Source organism: Eptatretus burgeri, chromosome 17, assembly GCF_056783735.1.
Source record: "Eptatretus burgeri isolate ZD-2024b chromosome 17, Ebu_testis_v1, whole genome shotgun sequence".
NCBI lineage: Eukaryota > Metazoa > Chordata > Myxini > Myxiniformes > Myxinidae > Eptatretus > Eptatretus burgeri.
Genome location: NC_140977.1, coordinates 37,401,123 through 37,420,547, shown reverse-complemented (window position 1 = coordinate 37,420,547; position 19,425 = coordinate 37,401,123). Strand labels below are relative to the sequence as shown.

Here is a 19,425-nt window from a genome sequence, read left to right as displayed (position 1 = left end):
ACGCGAGTGAAACCCGGTCCGGAAACGCACGCGGTGGATTAGCCGATCCCGCGGACGGACAGAAGGTAGGCTGGATATGGAGTTGGACCGGACGGGTTCTCCACGCGAGCGTGACTGTAAAGCTCCGACGAGCAGAGCATATGTGTTCGCGTGGGGAACCCCTCGAAACGCGAGGCTTGCTTTTAATGCGCAGGGTGACGTCGTGGCTGCATGGTTGGAATCCGGCAGGAGGGGAATCCCTGCCGGATGGTACCGTCCGATAAGGGACGAGGTGCGAGAAACGCGAACAGCTGCCATGACGTCACGGGGAAAGAGCGCAGGTTGCGAGTTGCCGCGCTGGTGGACGCATAGAAAAAAAAAGCAAGCCTCGCTTCGGGTGAACAGGATTCCCTGGGCAAGGGGTGGAAGACCCCCTGTCAGGGGGCACAGGAACTACTAGTTAGGGGGATGGGTTAGCGATAGTTAGACCAGCTTCATGGGGCAGGGACAAGGCCCATGGAGCCCGTGGAATGGATTAGTTAGAGGGATTTTAGTTCAGATTTAGGAAATGGGAATTTTGGGATTTTTGGAGACATGGACAGACATGGAAATGTGTAGAGTGGACGTAGCTTAGCTACATAGAGTAAATGGAACGTGCATGAGAATAAGGGATGACTAGGGAGCACGAGTTAGGGGATTTAATTAGGAAGGATGGCAGTATAGAGTGTTGGTGTGAGTTGTGAAATGGAAAGTGTGTGAGGAATGAGTGTGGGACAGTGGGCCCAAGTGTGCGAATGGAGCGAATGTGGTATGCATGGTGCGATGACTGATTGGGGGGAGGAGTGATTCCCACCCAAGTGACCCCAGGGTCAGTTTAATGTTAGCTCGTGTGTTATTCAAATTTACTAACAGGAGGTCGTTTTGTTGTTGGTGTCGAGAGAAAGCACGAAACCCGTTTGGAGGGGTGCAAGAATTCATGGAGCGGCTGGGAGCGTGGCTGTGGAAAGTTGAGTATTTGTTTAATGGGCACCCCGGGCACCGGGCTAGTCGGCCAGAGTAGGCCAAGGGCCCAAGAGGGGCCGGGATAGTGTACTTGGCACGGGCGACCCGTCGGAAACGGGACCCGTAGCGCCAGAATGCCACGGGGTATCGGAGGGGGGCAATGCCAGAGAGGGCAACCCCCGTGTTTATAGGGAGCAGCTAGGCTCGGAGGCAGCCTGCGGGCCTGGGGGTGCCATGGTTAGAGTTCGGCAGAGAGGGGAGTTCCTGCCAGTCGAGCCACGCTGCCCAGCCAGGAAATTGTGCGAGGGCACGAATGAAAATTTGAGGGCAAGGCCCAAATTTATAATGGACACCAACACAGGCGACGGGAATCATGGTTTTTAGAACCGATAGTTTAAAAGTGTGAGGCGTTTTTGAAAGCCCCGGGGTAGTTTCAGGTTAATAAATGTTAGGGTATTTATGAGATGTACCCCTTCACACCATCCATCCCTTCGCTCGTTGTAGGCCGCTGAACCCACCTTGGTAGATCGCTGAACTCCGAGGAGGCCATTCTGAGGCTTTGTTGGGTCTCAAGACAGGATGCTAGTCTCTCCCTATTCCCCTCCAGAGAGGGAACGTAGGGGTTGGGAGTAGGCTAGGTTGATAGGATAGGTTAGCCGGACAAAGACAATAAAGGGGGTTTGGGAGACAATTATAAAAGGGGAAATAAAAATAAAGAGGGGCAAAATTTTGTGGTGTTGTGTGGCAAATTAAGGGAGTGGGTATGGACAGAGACAGGCAAAGGCGATAGAGTGGGGGGAGACAGTAGGCTAGGTCCGAGCCTGCCTTCAGAGCGGCGGCACCACCGCACTCCCTCCAGACCTGATTGAACCACACCAGAGGCCGGCCAGCTTCATTGCTGGCCTGTTGTCCTGCAGCCACCTGTTTTGCATGGACTTGCCTTGCCATGCCTCGTTTGCCTGCCTCTGCCATGACCCCATGCCTGCTAGCCCTTGTTTGCGTTTTCCCCTGTGTCCATCCATCACCATGTGCGCCAGGACCATCCAGTTTTGCAAGGACTGCCCTGCAGGCAGCCCGTGCATCCATCATGCTCATTTGTGTTTTGCGACCATCTCCATCCATACCCCTGCATCAATTAACTTTGAAATGACTTTTACCTTCTCCCCTTTCACAGATCACAAGTCCTGGGCCATGGTTAGTGTGATGTAATAGATAAGTTAAGATTGTAAATACGTGGAACCCCACCTGCATGTTTGTTTTTGCGCCGGCAATTTTAGTTAAGTTGCCTGAATGAGTCTGAGAGTTTGTTTAGCTAGTTACGCCGCGCATTAGGTTATTTATTTTTCGGACACGTATAAAGAAATGTTGCACTCAGGGATCCGAAGGTAGAACGTACTGGGGGAAAACTTACACATGCTGGTCACATGAAAATTTGACGATTCGGGATAAGTCTGTGAAAAGGGGAGTAGTGTTACGAATTTGGGAATTCGATTGCACACAACATACAGGTTCCTTTAGTCAGCTCTGTCGATAAGTGCTTGTTCCCTAGATAGCTCACCTTTCATTGTTTAAATGTTCAGAAATCGATTAGATGCGCTGCGGATCAATTTAATAGTTAAGGAACTAAACAATGGAGACGTCCTTCCCCCCTCTTCTGCAAAGAGGAAGAAGAACCCTGCCATCCCGTGACTCATGATATCAACAACTCCCTCCCACCCGTGGCTGAGCGGGGGATGGAGCACGAGGGCATGGGTCATGAGTCACGCCGGGAGCGGGCGAAGGGCGGGAGAAGGATAAGAGGAGATCTTTTCTTTTGTTCGTGGGTAGAGTTGGAGAAGGGAGTTGATGAGTAGGCTTTTTGCTTCGGCAGCGAGTAGCCGTTCAGCAGACCTTTGGGTCCTGTTTGGCTTGGGTTAGGGTTGAGGCCTTCGGAAGCTTTTTGCTTCGGCTGGCTCAGTGAGCTTCAGCTGAGGCCTGGCTCGGGAGGAGGCTTTTTGGAGGCTTTTTGCTTTGGTGGTTCAGTGAGCTTCGGCTTCTGCTTGGCTCGGGAGAGCTTTTTGCTTCAAGCTGCCCTGTTTGGAAGAAAGTTAAGCTGGTCGCTTGTCTCGAGCTGCGAGTGGTGGCTTCTTCTTCTTGGTTCGTGGAGCTCTTTGTTCTCCATTTTGGTTCCCGGCTTGGTGCGCCTCATCGACCTATTCATGGAGGTGGATCCTCGGGGAAGCGACGCATCGACGGGAAGGATCGGCGCCTCATCTCACCAGCACGTGTTGAGAAGCACGGGAGGATTTGCAGGAGCTCGGGAAGGATCGCGGCTCACGGCGATTAGATCCAGCTCACTCTCGCTGGAGCCCGGGTCTGAACAACTTGAAGACCACACGAGATGGAGAGGTTCGAGATAGGTTCTGAGTTTCAGCTCACCTGTCCTCCAAGCTGGAGCTCGTTATTAAAGGCCTCTGCCACCATTTATTGGGTGTGTGTGTGCGTACGTGTGTCCGTGGGCCCTTCTAATAAGTAGGAAATTGTTAAGTGCTTTGTGTGCTGTAAATGTTTGCATTGCATTTCGTATAGACGGTCGTCGTTCTTTTGTCGTGCTTTTATTGCTTGTATAATTGCATACGTGTTTTGCTTTGTTTAATTGCATACGTGCTTTAATATAATAAATGTCCTTGTGTGAATGTAAACCTGTTCGTTGCGTCCTCTTCCCTTAATTGAGCTGCCATCTTGCACTCAGAATATAGTTGGTTTTTAAATAGCCGGTAAAGTGATCGAGTCCAACGGGACTGCGCGATAATACCCCGCTCGGTTATCCCAAAAGAAAGCGAGCTGCTGAAGCGGCTCGTTTCCAAGCGGTCCCGTTGAGGTACAATCTCTCGGTAACCTACCCACGCAAATAATTAGGTAAATCGAAGATTTGGCGATCGGACCCTGTAGCGTGCGGTTAGAGTGCGGACAAGGTTGTGGTGTGCTTAAAAGCACACCTGTGGCTGGTTTCCGGCGTTGATCCGGAAAGCCGCGACTTGATTGTTCGTTCGGTGGGCGTAGCGACCGCTATTGGTTAGACGCAGTCGTTCCCACGCCGACGGGCTGGAAATCCACAACAATATATATGATGTGCACACATACCCTCTCACACACACACACACACACACACACACACACACACACACACACACACACACACACACACACACACACACACACACGATTATATTAAATAACGACAAAACAATGTTTAATTCACAATCTCACTACATTATGGAATCTCACAATAGGTGACAGAGAGAAAGAATGACAGAGAGATGAGCACGTTGTTATAGAGATGGTGTTGAGAACCAATACCAATAATCCTGTTTCCCACTGCATTGCATGCACTTAAATTAAGTGAGATTGGAAGAAAAAGAAAGAGTGCAACCATCACTATCTCTACCCACTTTACCCAGTCGCACCCAACTGTCCCTGGACTCTGTATCCTTTTCTCCTGACAAGGTGGAGAGCTTGCTTTCAAACCTCGAGTCAGATTCTGCAACCGGTCCAGACGGCATCAGCCCACGTGTCCTCAAAGCCTGCTCTTCTGCTCTTGCTCACCCTCTCTCTGTTCTATTCACCCTCTCATTTTCCCAAGGTCATCTGCCATATGCTTGGAAATCTGCTAACATCACTGCCCTGCATAAAAAAGGTGCAAAAACAGATCCCTGTAACTACAGACCAATCAGCCTTCTCCCAATCATCAGCAAGGTTATGGAATCCATCATCGCTTCAGACATGAAATCCTTCCTCTTCTCCAATGGCTTGATTTCCAATCATCAATTTGGTTTCAGACCAGGTCACTCTACCCTGGATATGCTGCTACTGCTCTCCCATCAATGGATGGAGGTCCTCAATGCCAGACAGGAAATCCGAGCCGTATACCTGGACATATCACGTGCTTTTGACACAGTCTGGCACCCTGCCCTACTCACCAAACTCTCTTCCCATGGTATTCAAGGCCATCTCCACTCATGGCTCGCAGACTTCCTCTCCTGTCGCAGTCAACGTGTGGCCCTAAATGGAGTTCTTTCATCCCCTCTTCCTGTGCAGGCTGGAGTTCCTCAAGGTAGCGTTCTGGGCCCTGTTCTTTTTCTGGTTTTCATCAATGATCTCTCGGACTCTCTGGAAAATCCTCTATTTCTCTTTGCCGATGACTCCACCCTCTGCCGTACCATCTGTCATCCCTCAGACCGGCAAGCAGCAGCTTCTTCGCTCACTGCAGATCTGGATAAAATCACAAACTGGTCCAACACGTGGAACATGTCTTTCAATCCACACAAATCTCACACTCTCACTATGTCTCTTCGAAAGGACCGTTTACAAAACCCCCCCATCCACTTTCTCAACAATCCTCTGGAAGAAGTCTTTTCTTTCAAGCTTCTGGGTCTCACTATCTGCCATGACCTTTCCTGGGAAAGTCACATTTCCAACCTTGCCTCAAAAGCCAGTCGCCGACTGGGAATCCTCCGTCGTGCTAAGTCCTTCCTCGGCCCTCTTGAGCTCCTCACTACTTACAAAGCTTTTGTCCGTAGCCTGATGGAGTACTGCTCTCCCCTCTGGGCTGGTGCTCCTGCCTCCCACCTTTCTCGACTTCACGCTGTCGAAACCAGGGCTTTTAAGATCATTGGCATCTCCCGCAATGAAGCTGAGTCTTTGGGCCTCTCACTCAATCACCGCAGGTTGGTCGGTGGTCTTTCTGTCTTCTACCGACTCCTCTCCAGCCTTCCTGCCCCTGCTCTCTCTGCGATCTGTCCCAACCACATTTCCACAGGGCGCTCAAGGTCCGCCAACAACCCTCTTCTGGTAAAACTACCAAAATCACGAATCAGTGCTCATCTTCACTCTTTCATTCCTCTTTTTTCCCGCCTTTGGAATAAACTTCCTCACTCTATTCTTTCCCATTCTTCCCTCCAGGCTTTCAAAACAGCTGTTCACCACCACCTCTTATCTTCCCCCATCCAAATCCTCGATCTTTTCTACCCCCGATAATCCACCCAAGCCCACTTCCTTCAATTCTCCTGCTTTCCTTCCTGAAAGTCCCTGTAATGTCCATCTTCTCCTCGCCATGTTCCCCGTCCCATCCCCATCCCTCTCCCTTCCACAGTTCACCTGTGTCTGTTCCCCAATGTTTTGTCCCTTCCACTCCCACCCCTCTTGTCTCATGCCTCCTTGCTGTGAGTTGTGTGTTTGCTCTCATACGAGCCTCGACCAAGGTATACAAAAAAAAAACAAAAAAAAAAAACAGCAAAGCAGTTTTGACATTTCTGATCAATAAAATATCCAAGGTGTTGAAATTTCCAAATAGATCAACTTACACAGTGTGGAGATGATTACATGTCAAGGTTATGTGCAAGCTTCACTTTAAAGGAATGTCCAGATGAATTTGAACTACCATCGCAGTTACTGAACCTCGATAAGAGATAATCTGTTTGCTAACTTAACTGTTTTTGCAAATGTAGATGTCTGTCAGATGTTCAGATACAAATTGAAAATAGTTAGATGTGCACCTATTGACGGATGATTATGTAGGCAGGGGCACATACCTGAAAGGCACGAACGTGTCCAGATCCAGCTTCTGTTACAAGGGACTCATCACCAGCTAGATCCATCCCAACCACCGTGGCTTGACCTAAACTGCTGGGTTCATTTCTCGGCACATTTTCGGTTTCAATATCCGATACGCCATGCCGCTCACAAAGTCGTAGCACCTCTGGAGACCAGTCTGCAGTAAGGTTGGGTGAACATTCACTTTATTTAGTTCATCAGATATGTACATACATGAATTGTGCCTTTGATGATGATAAAAGCATGAAATGTGGCAAACAGTTAGGGAATGTCCTATAGGGCCTGACAACGATAGAGGGGACCAATTTCACATATAATCTTGAGTATTAAATTCAGCAAAACCCTCATTCACTTGAATTATTAAGGTATGTAGATTGCCAGCAAATGGTCACTGAAGCTAGCGAGCTAGCAACACCGATTCTTTTGTTACAAAGCAACAATAATATATTTTTATACTCTGATTTCTGATTTCTTTAAATATAACTTCATCGGGTTCTCCAATGGCAGTATATAAAAAATTGGACTGCACGTCTTGAAGCTCACCTGGATCAAGAGCAACAGTCACTCAAACCCCCGTAGACCCCCATACACCCTGATTTTTTTTTTAATGCCGTGAACAAACTTTGGTCCATGACAGGTGATGACGGTTGTGGTCAAGTTTCATTGAAATTGTGTGTGTAGTTTCGGAGAAGAGAACAAATCCCGATTTTGGGGAACTCAAACCCCCCGTAGACTTCCCTCGACCCTGATTTTTCTAAATGCCATGAACAAACTTTGGTACATCATGGCTGATGAAGGTTGTGGTCAAGTTTCATTGAAACTGTGTGTGTAGTTTCGGAGAAGAGAGCAAATCCCGATTTTGGGGAACTCAAACCCCCCGTAGACTTCCCTCGACCCTGATTTTTCTAAATGCCATGAACAAACTTTGGTACATCATGGCTGATGAAGGTTGTGGTCAAATTTCATTGAAATTGTGTGTGTAGTTTCGGAGAAGAGAGCAAATACCAATTTTTTTGGAGGGGGGGGTGTCAACCCCCCCCTTCCTGCAGTCATTGTTACAAAGCAACAATAATATATTTTTCGTCCACTTTAATGAACGCAGATTTTGATGCGGTCGATACCCTTTGGTACATTTTGGGAGATGAAGGTTATGGTCAAGTTTCATCGAAATTGTGTGTGTAGTTTCAGAGAAGAGCAAATACCTATTTTGGGGAGGTCAAACTCCTCCCCCCCCCCCCCCTGTAGACCACCTTAATGAGCACAGATTTTGATGTGGTCCATACACCTTCATTAGGCATTGGATATGAAGCTTGCGGGCAAGTTTCATCAAAATCGTGTGTTTGGTTCAAGCGATAATGACTGAAGTGTTTACTGATTGACTGACTGACTCATTCACTCACCTACGGACATTGCTCGATCGCATAAGCGCATTGGACTAAAGTCCAGGTGAGCTAAAAATGTGATGAAGTAACTGACCACAAGTTCAAAAGCAACCCTCGATGAAGCAATGGACAATTATCTGATTCTGACACTTTTACATTCCATGGTTGGTGACACACCAACCATAATATGCTCAACTTGGGACAAGTTGGAGCTTTGAAAAGCAGTCGTAGGATATGATCAACCATTCCAACAAAGACCTACTCAATGTTTTGAAAGACTAAACAGCTATCATGTGTCCATTTATTTATCAGTGGCATGTGGCCATGTTACACTGTTTTTAACTTGCCAAAGAGGGTGAGAGCAATTTGTGGTTTTGACCATAAAAGGTTTCAGCTCAGAAAATCAGATTAAACGTTATTTTGAAATTATGGACATCAGGCGACTTCACCGAAACTTTTTGTGTCGTTTATAGTCGTTCAATATTGCTGCATGTCTTGATGTATTTTAGTTGTCCGTGCATATAGTCCACAGCACTTGCAAAGAGTAGTGCACTGAAGAGCTGCATTCAAGCATTTGCACTGTCCTCTGCAACCTTTCTCCTTCTTGCAACTGGCACAGGTGGCTGAGGCACTGACGATGAGCTTGACTGTTCTTTGATGTATGGGGCGTACAACACCATATAAACAAGTGGCACAGATGACTTCTGGCATTGGGATCAAATGAACCATTGAATTCCTTTTTCATTTTGAATATGTCTCTCCTAACTATGGTGGCTGCCTTGGCAAGATGAATGGCATCGTTGTCAGCATTATGCTAACATCATTTTCTTCGGGCATATGCAACATCTTCATTGCAAACGAGGACCACTTTATGACCTTGCTTGTGAGCTTCCATGTCTGGAAAGTAGGCCAGTGTTATATTCTTCAGTTTGGTAGAGTGGACACACCCTGTCATTTCAGTTCCAAGTTGTTCCAATCTGGTGCTGACAGATCCACAAGGTCTCTCAGTTTGAAAACTGGTGCAACAAGATTGTCCATGTGGGCTTCCTCAATATAAGACATGAGTTCAGCAAATGCATTGCCATAGTTAACAGCGTCCATATGGGATTCTTCAGATGTTTCCATGTCCCATGCTTTGTTGTACAGAGAGACCAGGCACTGGATGTGATAATTGGCCTCTTGTGCAATCAGGTCTCCAGCACTCAATTTGATTCTAGCAGGGGTTTAATTTGTAATTTGAGGGCACACTGCCGGCCATGGAGATTGAGCTGAAAGGTTGACTCCCGTTCAAGGGCTCTCCAGATTCAGGTTTATCACAGAGGAAACATGTTTCGATGGAAGGAGGTGCCTGTTGCATGCTCTTACATGTGAAGTTCTTAATTTGCATCGTCTTCAACGGGTGCTTTGTGCTTCTCTGTCCGCTGAAGTTTTGTTTTGTTGAACTTCAGTCAACACGAGTCATGCCATTTTGCTTTGCGATGCCAGAATGTTGCATCAATGCCCTCACCTACATATACTTGTGACAGGTTTATTGTTCTAGGTAAGCATCCAATCTGTTTGAAACCCACAAGATTGTCAGCAATTGTCTTGTAACCTGTCACGTCTTGAATTAGGTGGACAGCAAAGAGCCTCTGATGTGTCTTCCTGACACAGAACACATTTGTTACACATTGTCTACCAAGTACAGGTAAAATAGTAAGTTATCAAGGGACAAATCTATGATGGCCCTATAGCCAAAAATCTGTCTTATGACATGTCCTAACTCTATGCAAAATTTCATGCTTTTATCATCAAAGGCAGAATTCCTCCAAATATTTCATATATTTGTAAAAGTAATTATAACTCGATATCTGCGATCGCCAGGGGTAAGCGTCCCCCGACCTCACTCTCGGCGATCGCCTGTGATTTACTCTTGGCTCGTGATCCAATGAAATGTGCTGGGTACCCAGGGTCAGGTCATGGGCACAACCCCCTCTCAACTGCCCCCGCCCCCCTGCAAGGAGATGCTCTGTATGTATGTGTGTGCATGTTTAAAAATCATAGTAAGAAATGTTTTTTTTTGAAAAAACGGCTGGGCCAATCTCCACCAAATTTCGCTAATTTGCTGGGGATACCTAATGTCAGGTCAAAATATCCCCATCACAAAAAATATCCCCTGCTCACACCCCCCCCCCTCCTCCTTCCCCAACCCCTGTGAACCCACTTAAGATTATGGCTCGGCCAATCCACATCAAATCTTGTATATGTGCTGGGGATACACATGGTCAGGTCGTTGGCACAAGCAAGGCAAGTCTATGTATGTATGTGTGTTTGTACGTCTGAAAATCAAGAAACTGACCTCAAACAAGGAAATGACGTCATTTGGCCCATCATTGCTGTGGTGCACTCTCGGGTTAATTTTTTACTGCAGCTTTAAACATCAATCTACTTCGGTAGTTTACTGAAGTCTAAATAACTTGATCTTCATACCCAGATACCCAGCGCTGCACGGGGGTAAAAAACTACATCGAGCTTCTGGCAAATGTTGTGCATTGAAAACTTTGAAATCTTATAAATATTCACAAGTGTTTGTGTGTTTGTTTGTGCGTTAATTTGTTATTCTTTCATGGCCAAACCGTAGCAACTAAAGGCCTGACATTTTGGGTGCCGGTACTTCAGAATCTGGGCAAGGTCTTAAACTACCACAACTTGGCCTTGAATTCCACCTTGGCCACCACGTTTTGAGGCCACCAAAGGCTGCCATAAAGTGTATATTGGGATGTGGGGTCAGGCAGTACTGCCACTGGCCCGTAAGCAAATGCTAATCACCGTGAGGCCAACAACTCCATAGATTGTCAATGGCCAACACATCCTGAAACCCCCACCAGATAAAAGCTCAACAAGCGGGGCAGCGCTCGGTACCCCCTCTAGTATTCAATCAGAGCAACACAAGACCAAATCTGTGGCAAGAAGAGATCATGCAGATTGTCGAAGGCAAGAGTCAAATTATGTCATGTGAGTTGTTATCTCTCCTGAATCTCAAGCATATTGGGCCCTGGTGCAAGTGCTTTCTCAGATAACTTCCAAACTAGTTTGTCCATACAAAGAAGAAGAATAAAATGTTGAGTTATAACAGCTATCCTGTCTGTTACATAACACGAATTCCCTCAAAAGAACTTCAACGCAGGAGGACACCATTCAGCCTATCAAGCCCTGCATAATGGCTGCCAACTTATGGTTGTTTACCAGCGCTTTATCCTTTTTAAATGCTGAGTGTCAAGCAAGGAAGCAGCACGTACCATTTTTAAAGTCTTTGGTATGATTCAGCGAGGGTCAGACACACAGCTGACCTTCCAAACTCAATGCGGATGCTTTAATTATTCTGTTCCTATACGCATCACTCATATCTCCTTCTCTCGAGCCTGTCAGACTTCCTATTGCGTGCCAGAGCCAGGTTACCTGGTTGATGTCGCATGCAACAGAGAATGGAGCGCGTGATGACACCAAACTCGTTCGCTCCCTCAAACAAGCCTTTCGAGACGGCTTCCACCACTCCGTTTGGATCAAGGTCTCCTCTGTGGGACCACAAGGACAGTCAGCCAGGCCCAGTTGAAATGGAAGCAGAAAACAGTGACGAAATTAGCAAGATGGATGAAGGAAGAAGGAAAAAATCCTCAAGAGAAGAAAATTTATTGAGCAACAAAGCTAACAGATAATTATCTATCCATTCACTTTGGTGGTGGTTGCCTCATTATTGGGCTCTTGCTAAACAGTTGGTGCAATGTAGTGTAGGTCAGAAATTTCAAGAGCCAGGTTACCTGAATTTTGTCTTAATTGTAGTGAAGGTCAGTGTAGTGTAAGTCAGGAATTTCAAGAGCCAGGTTACCTGAATTTTGCCTAAATTGTAGTGGAGGTCAGGAATTTCAAGAGCCAGGTTACCTGAATTTTGTCTGAATTGTAGTGGAGGTCAGCAATTTCAAGAGCCAGGTTACCTGAATTTTGCCTGAATTGTAGTGTAGGTCAGGAATTTCAAGAGCCAGGTTACCTGAATTTTGCCTGAATTGTAGTGTAGGTCAGGAATTTCAAGAGCCAGTTTACCTGAAATTTGCCTGAATTGTAGTGGAGGTCATGAATTTCAAGAGCCAGGTTACCTGAATTTTGTCTGAATTGCGATGTAAGTCAGAAATTTCAAGAGCCAGGTTACCTGAATTTTGTCTGAATTGTAGTGTAGGTCAGTGTTGTGTAAGTCAGGAATTTCAAGAGCCAGGTTACCTGAATTTTGTCTGAATTGTAGTGTAGGTCAGTGTTGTGTAAGTCAGGAATTTCAAGAGCCAGGTTACCTGAATTTTGTCTGAATTGTAGTGGAGGTCAGGAATTTCAAGAGCCAGGTTACCTGAATTTTGCCTGAGTTGTAGTGGAGGTCAGGAATTTCAAGAGCCAGGTTACCTGAATTTTGCCTGAATTGTAGTGGAGGTCAGCAATTTCAAGAGCCAGGTTACCTGAATTTTGCCTGAGTTGTAGTGGAGGTCAGCAATTTCAAGAGCCAGGTTACCTGATTTTGCCTGAATTGTAGTGGAGGTCACAAATTTCAAGAGCCAGGTTACCTGGATTGTGTCTGAATTGTAGTGTAGGTCAGTGTTGTGTAAGTCAGGAATTTCAAGTCAGATTACGTGAATTTTGCCTGAATTGTATTGTAAGTCAGGAATTTCAAGTCAGGTTACCTGAATTTTGCCTGAATTGTATTGTAAGTCAGGAATTTCAAGTCAGATTACGTGAATTTTGCCTGAATTGTATTGTAAGTCAGGAATTTCAAGTCAGGTTACCTGAATTTTGCCTGAGTTGTGATGTAAGTCAGGAATTTCAAGTGTCAGGTTACCTGAATTTTGCCTGAATACTGACACATAATGACCAATAATCTATTGTTCGTTTCGGTTCCAACAGAAATCTGAAAAACCTGATCAGATAGCTCACAGCTATACCTCAGAGCCATTCTGTGATACCACTAATCGTGAAATATTAGAGAAGAATAATCACAGAAAGAGAAAGTAAACACAAAAACAATGGAATGCACAAAAGCAGCAATAGCAGCAAAATAATCAAAAGCAATACAAAGATAGGAAAACATTTAAAGAAGGAATATTTAAGCATAACATCATCATCGTAGTAAATAATTAAGGGGAAGGTTTGCAGCAGAGATGAAGTCCAATTGAAGAGTAATTTAACTTGTTTAATAAACCCTTACTCAGAGTTCCCTTACAAGGAACATCATCACAGAAGGAGGCCATTAAGCCCATCAACTCTGCACAATGGCTGCCAACCTATGGTTGTTTGTCCATGCAATGCCCTTTTTAAATGCTGAGCATCATGCATGGAAGCAGCACAGAAATGAGGCCATTTGGCCAATTATTTTAAAGTCTTTGGTCTGACTTGGCCAGGAATTGAGCCACCAACCTCTACGGCTCACAGCGGACACTCTAACCATTATGCCATCGAGTGTGATTAACGAAACAACTTGAAGGAAAACTCTCACGGGTGTCTGATGCAAGGGCGATGGTGTCTTACGAAGTACCTCACCGGAGAAATATGGTGTCTTAAGTGCTTTATGAAAGCACAAATTTGTCACATGCTGGTGTCATGGTGTTTCATGCCAACCCCGTCTTGACAAGGAAACCATGGAAATCAAGGGAGGCGCAAAGAGCCCCTCCCTTTATATGGGACAGTTTCTCTGTAAGCAACTTCAACATAGGGACTGAAAATTCGTTTCTCGGCTTCTACTGGACGAAATCTGCTGCGAATTTCAGATGTAAATCCTTTGTACGTCCAGGTAACATGTTCAAAATTTCAGCAACGTCCATTTGCACATTCTTGAGTTTTTAACGAAAACTCTCGAAATTCACGTTGGTGTCTGTCAGTCTGTGCGTCTGTTCGGCGTCCGCCCAAAATGTGTTGGCACTCATATCTCAAAGGCTATACATTGAAACGAGCTGAAACTTGGAATATATATATATATATATATATATATATATATATATATATATATATATATATATATATATATCAGACAATACGTCTAATTAATGGATTTCAAAACAAATTCCATCGAAGTACCAAAATTTTTTATATTTTTTGCTATTTTTTACTCTTATTCAACTCTCCACGCATCATCCAGTCAGAAACATCACACAATTCTGCTTGGTTTCCATGGGAGGGCAGCTGCACTATCCATCATTTATGGATATGCATTAGTAGATCAATTTATTTGTGCATCAAATAAGTCGTCTACAATTGTACGTACTCATTACTCTGTGTTCGCGAAACGAGAAGCGATCGGTAGCATACATACGTATGTCGTACGTCGTATGTGTCTGCATTTTGTTGACATCGAAAACCGTTCAGTGGAGGAAATTGAAACTTTACCACATGTTACATGACCATGTGATATAGCGGTCATTCTTTTGAGGTCAACATAGGCCAAAGGTTGACAGAAGCCAATTTTCTAAAATCCTCAATTTTCATCCAGTTGATTAAAAATTTGAACAGGATTTTAATATCAGGCCAATGAATTCAACCAACTATTTTTTAAGGTCATCATAGGCTAAAAGGTCAACATTGGCCAAGATTTCTAAAATTGTTAATTTTCATGTGATTGACATGAAATTTGAACAAGATTTTCACATCAGCTCACTGAAATCAACCACCAATTATTTTTGAGGTCAACATAAGCCAAAAGGTCAACAAAGACCACATTTCCGAAATCCTCAATTTTCTTCTGATTGACTTGAAATTTGAAGAGGATTTTTGAGAAAAAAATGTCAGGGACATAGAAAATGCCCTTTATATGAACTTTTGTTGAGCATTACCTGGTTCCTCCTAAGAGCACAAGGGTAGTGCAGCTTGCACATGATATATTTTTGAATGTGCCTTCTTTTCTATCATCCGGCATTTTCCACAAGCCATGCAACGTCCTTTCTTTTCTATAGTTTGCCACATAACACACACCATATAAAGGGGTCTTTTCTATGCCCCTGGAATTTTTCTCAAGAATTCGGTTAAATTTTCCACAATGGAAGGCTTTAATAACACAATTAATATTACGTCACATCTCTTATTTTAAGAACATTAAAAATTGATTGAGTATATCCCTTCATGCATATACCTATGTAAATGCAAGTTGCGCGGTTGTGTCTGAATGGGATAAACGTCGTAACCACATCACGCATAATTCTGAATGAGCGATACCTCATTTCAGAGCTCTTTGGTCTGGACATTGCATGCAGAAGTCTACAAATATTGATATTCATGCAATTTCGAGTTATGTGCATTTTTGTGGCTAGGTTGCACACATGAGCGGCGTATAAACTCAGAGTTGCTGGTTCGCACACCTACAGGAAGTTAAAAAAGCAATACAACCACAAACTCTTGAGTCAATTCTGTCCAATGTATCATTACCTTTCCATCGATTTATTTCACGGAGAAACCTTAGCAGTCTTAACAGTCAATGACTATTCGGCTGTCAATGGACACTCACAGCAAACTCCATAAATATTCCACAGTTCATTGGAAACGACTTCCCTCACAACAGCCCAGTTGAACCGGGTTATCTGCTCGTTTATTATTAAATACTCATAAGGTTGGAGCATTGCTACACCATGGGATAAGCACATCCACTCTCATGTACTTCTTTTCAATGGATGAATAAGATCCAATTTGAACTTGATCAGGTGACCCAAGTTGTTTTTTTTTCTCATCAAGGTATAGAAAGCGAAACATTTGAATCACGATCCGGTCTATTAATTTTCATTTTGCTAGACGTTATTTGCTTTTTGTGTCCCTCTGATGAGGATACTCAGCCTGGCCTACTTTGTTGCCAAAAACTTTGCTTTAACCACATCTCAAACTTGTAATTAGCACAAAGATGCCCACGTCCTCATTTTATTGTTATTTTTTTCTCTCCGAGAAAGCTGTTCCTTAGAATCAAGGCTAAGTTCAGAATCTAAAGAATTTCTGGCAAAGACAATAAATGAGTCCCTGAGAAGAAAACCAGGCAAACCCTTATCCAGGACCAAATTGAGTTGAAAGCATGAAAGTAATCTTTCAATGACATCATCTTTGGTCTTGATGGCAGTTCAGCACTAAACGTTTGAAGCTGATGCAGATGTTTGTTGAATGGGATTCTAAATGAGACCCTAAACTTTGGATCCTTCATTACCAAAGGTTGTATTGTGTGGGTTAGCCCGCTTTACTTCTCAATGGCTCAACGATTTCACCTTCGATAGCTGAACTTCCTACGCATAGCCGCAAGAGTGCAGTCAATAGAAGGTTTGAGAAAGCACAAAAATGAACAACATCATCATTCCAACTCTTGACATCAGAGGCACACTTCGGCAAGCTTCCGTGGCAAACATTTATATTCATAAAGAAAACTATTACAATGATACCAGTAAGGTACCTTTGAGACGTCTATTCTGGGTTTGATTCCCGACCTGACTATAAACTTTGTGATTGGTGCATCCGAGACAGGGCGTTGCTTCAAAAAAAGTGTGCTGTCCCTCGGGTGGACGTTAAGCCAGGTGTTCCATCTGTTCACATGGGTTGGTGGACCTTAAAGATTTGTGAAGAGAAGTCGAGTTATCGCCGGCATACTGAACACATAAAAGATTGTGCCAAAATCGCCCTCATTCGAACGTCAAGCCGAGCCAGGCAGTTCGTGAAACATTTGCGCCAAAAAACTTCCACCGGCTGACCCCACAAAAAGGTAGGAACAATTGGGGCTGTTAAAGAAGGAGAGTAGCAGTAGTAATTTAGTAAAAGGCAGGGTGGTGGACAACTTTCACAGTTTGGTACAAATTTTGCCCAATTCTGTCTATTTTCTGTTTCCAATAGATAAACCCACACGGTGGAGGGGGATTCAAGCCAAGGTCTGTCCGTGTTTGTGGCACTCGCTAAGGAAAGACACCATGGGACCTTTATCGTCCACCAACTAATGCCGGCAGATGGGATGCCCATTTCGCGTCCATCCGAGGGGCGGCACACACATTGATGAATCACTCTGCCTGTGAAACACCGGAATGACAGCTTCAAGCTGGGCCGGGATTCAAACCCAGGATAGACAGCTAAGAGGTGAGTGCGCATACCTCCAGGCCATCCAGCCCAAGCACTCGATAAAGCACCCATATCGGATTGGAAAAACACCACGTTTCATCAGATGTACGCTTCCTTTTTAACCTCCTTTTGCTTTCTTCTTTGAAGAATGAGATGTAAGGGATCTTAGGCACAGGTATCTATGCCATATCACCATCTCAGCACTCCCGTTTCCGCAAACCAGTCGTATTAATCGTACAACTAATAACAAGCACAGAATTTGGCCCAGGTGCCAGCACGCAATTAATGCCCAAGGTGTTTTGAAGGAAGCTGCAGAGTGTTTAGCATCAACAAGCTAATTGCTTACAGGACCAGTTGGCTTCAGCACTCCCTCTGAAGAGCTGTATGATCTTAGAAATGGAGCATCTGCTGGCGATTCATCAGATTGGCTGTTTTCAGTTGGGTTTGACCTTATTGCCGATCAAACCAACACTGAAGAGCTTAGTGCTGTTTGCCCCGAAAACTACCATCTCAACAACTCAAAACAAATAGGATATAAAATACCTTAAATGGTGATTGATCTGCCGTGGAGAGAAGAGAAGCTGACGTTTCGGGCCTTACCCTTCGTCAGAGCAAAGGAGGGGCGACGAAGGCCTTATTTTGCTCTGACGAAGCACACGTCCTGAAACGTCAGCTTCTCTTCTCTCCACGGCAGATCAATCTCCATTTAAGGTATTTTACTTCTTATCTGTTTTTACTTCTTTTGCCGCCCACGCAGATCGCTAAGTTAGTGCTGAGGTTCGCGATTACATTCTTTCTTTCACTCCAACAACTGCTTCAAAACCACCTTGCGATCTCCTTTCAGACACAACTTCACAGCATAACCCCATTCTCTTTCTTCTGGACTACTGTACCTCCCTTGGTGTGGTTCCCCCAAAGGTGAGAGCACCTTTTTCTTAAATCTAAGGTATTTCTTGGAAATCTTTTGCATGCTTTGATTCCAGGTGTTTTGTACTTTTCTTGACTCCGTGTTTTGCTTCGATGAGTACCCAATCCTTCGCACGCAACCATTTCCTTACCTGTTCACTTTATTCACCTGCACTACAACATGCCATTGTGGTGACAAAATACTTACAATATTGGGTGGAACTGGAAGGCCGGTGCTCTATGAGGAGGAACCCAAACATGATGATGTAACACTTTGATATTCTGAGATACAGCAATAAGTAGCTGCTCATCCTAAATAGGAATTACCAGTACCAGCAGAAGTGATAACAACAGCAAGAGCAGCAGTAGTGGTGGTAGATGCACAATGAACTGCAGACCTGGGCAGGCCCCAGGATTTGGGTTCCACATCGGCAGTGGCAAGAAGATGTGGGGAATAGCGCACTTCTAGGTATACAACACCTTCGCGCGCCTTGTCCTGCACCAACTCGTAGGCAACCCGGCGAATGGCCTCCTTGTCTCCGCTAAATAGACAGATGCGACACTTACAAACACAATCACAGTAATGAAGACAATGAAAATTATACATTATGGGAAAGTCGACGAGATAATGCATAGTTAGTAACGTACACTTAACTTTGAGCTGTCTAGTCTGGGTGTCTTACATTTTCGGCCTGAGTGTGCCGTCCCTTGTATGTATGTTTACCTGGGGACCCGTTTGCTGGCATTCGTTGGTGGACGTTAAAGATCCTTCTATAAAGAGTAGGCGAGTTATTGCTGGTAGCCTGGCCAAATTCTAAATTACTGCCCTACTACCCAACAAGGGGCACAGCTTCAGTGGCACAGTTGTGCTCCCATGAATGATGTAAACCAAAGAGCTCGGAGCAACTGCTCCTCCTTCATTGTTTCTCAAAATGAATCCTTCCACATGCGAGTCATTACCCTTTCCGAAGGATTCGGAGAGGGTATTGCATTCGGAGAGGGTATTGCATTTGGGTCCGTTTGTTTGTTTGTTTGTTTCTTTCTGTCTGTCTGTCTGTCTGTCTATTTGTCCGCACAGAACTTTCGTGTTTTTCTGCACAACTGCTTGTCGGATTGAGACGAAATTTTCACCATTGGTGCGACTACTCACAGAGAATGTTTTAGTGATAATTATGACGTCATATGTCACGTGATGTGGCAGCCATATCGGAAAAAAAAACTTTCGACCTCTGTATCTCTGAAAGTGCTCCAAGGAAAAAATTGAAACTTGGCACATAGCAAGTATTCCTCATGGGGAATGGGTGATGTTTTATGACGTCATAGGTGCCTTCGTTATGACGTTATAATTGCATATGTAGAACGCCACATCCGATCAATATAAAAAAAAAATTTTGAGGGTCATCTTGGGATAAAATGGTCCACAAATTTTTTTTTGATGTCATCAGTCACATGATTCGGCAGCCATATTTTTTTTTTGTTTTTT

The 19,425-nt window shown here is 44.6% G+C and overlaps 1 protein-coding gene across 3 annotated transcripts in view; it reads right to left on the bottom strand.

The window, feature by feature from the left end:
- Positions 1 to 19,425, bottom strand: part of ADA (adenosine deaminase) — a 60,938-nt gene that overhangs the window by 20,424 nt on the left and 21,089 nt on the right. For all 3 annotated transcript variants that reach the window (XM_085860819.1, XM_085860820.1, XM_085860821.1), the window contains 3 exons: positions 18,341 to 18,484; positions 11,394 to 11,509; positions 6,552 to 6,730 (listed from right to left, as the gene is read on the bottom strand). In XM_085860819.1, the coding sequence (XP_085716945.1) occupies positions 6,552 to 6,730; positions 11,394 to 11,509; positions 18,341 to 18,484 (439 nt within the window). The remainder of the gene's footprint in view (positions 1 to 6,551; positions 6,731 to 11,393; positions 11,510 to 18,340; positions 18,485 to 19,425) is intronic.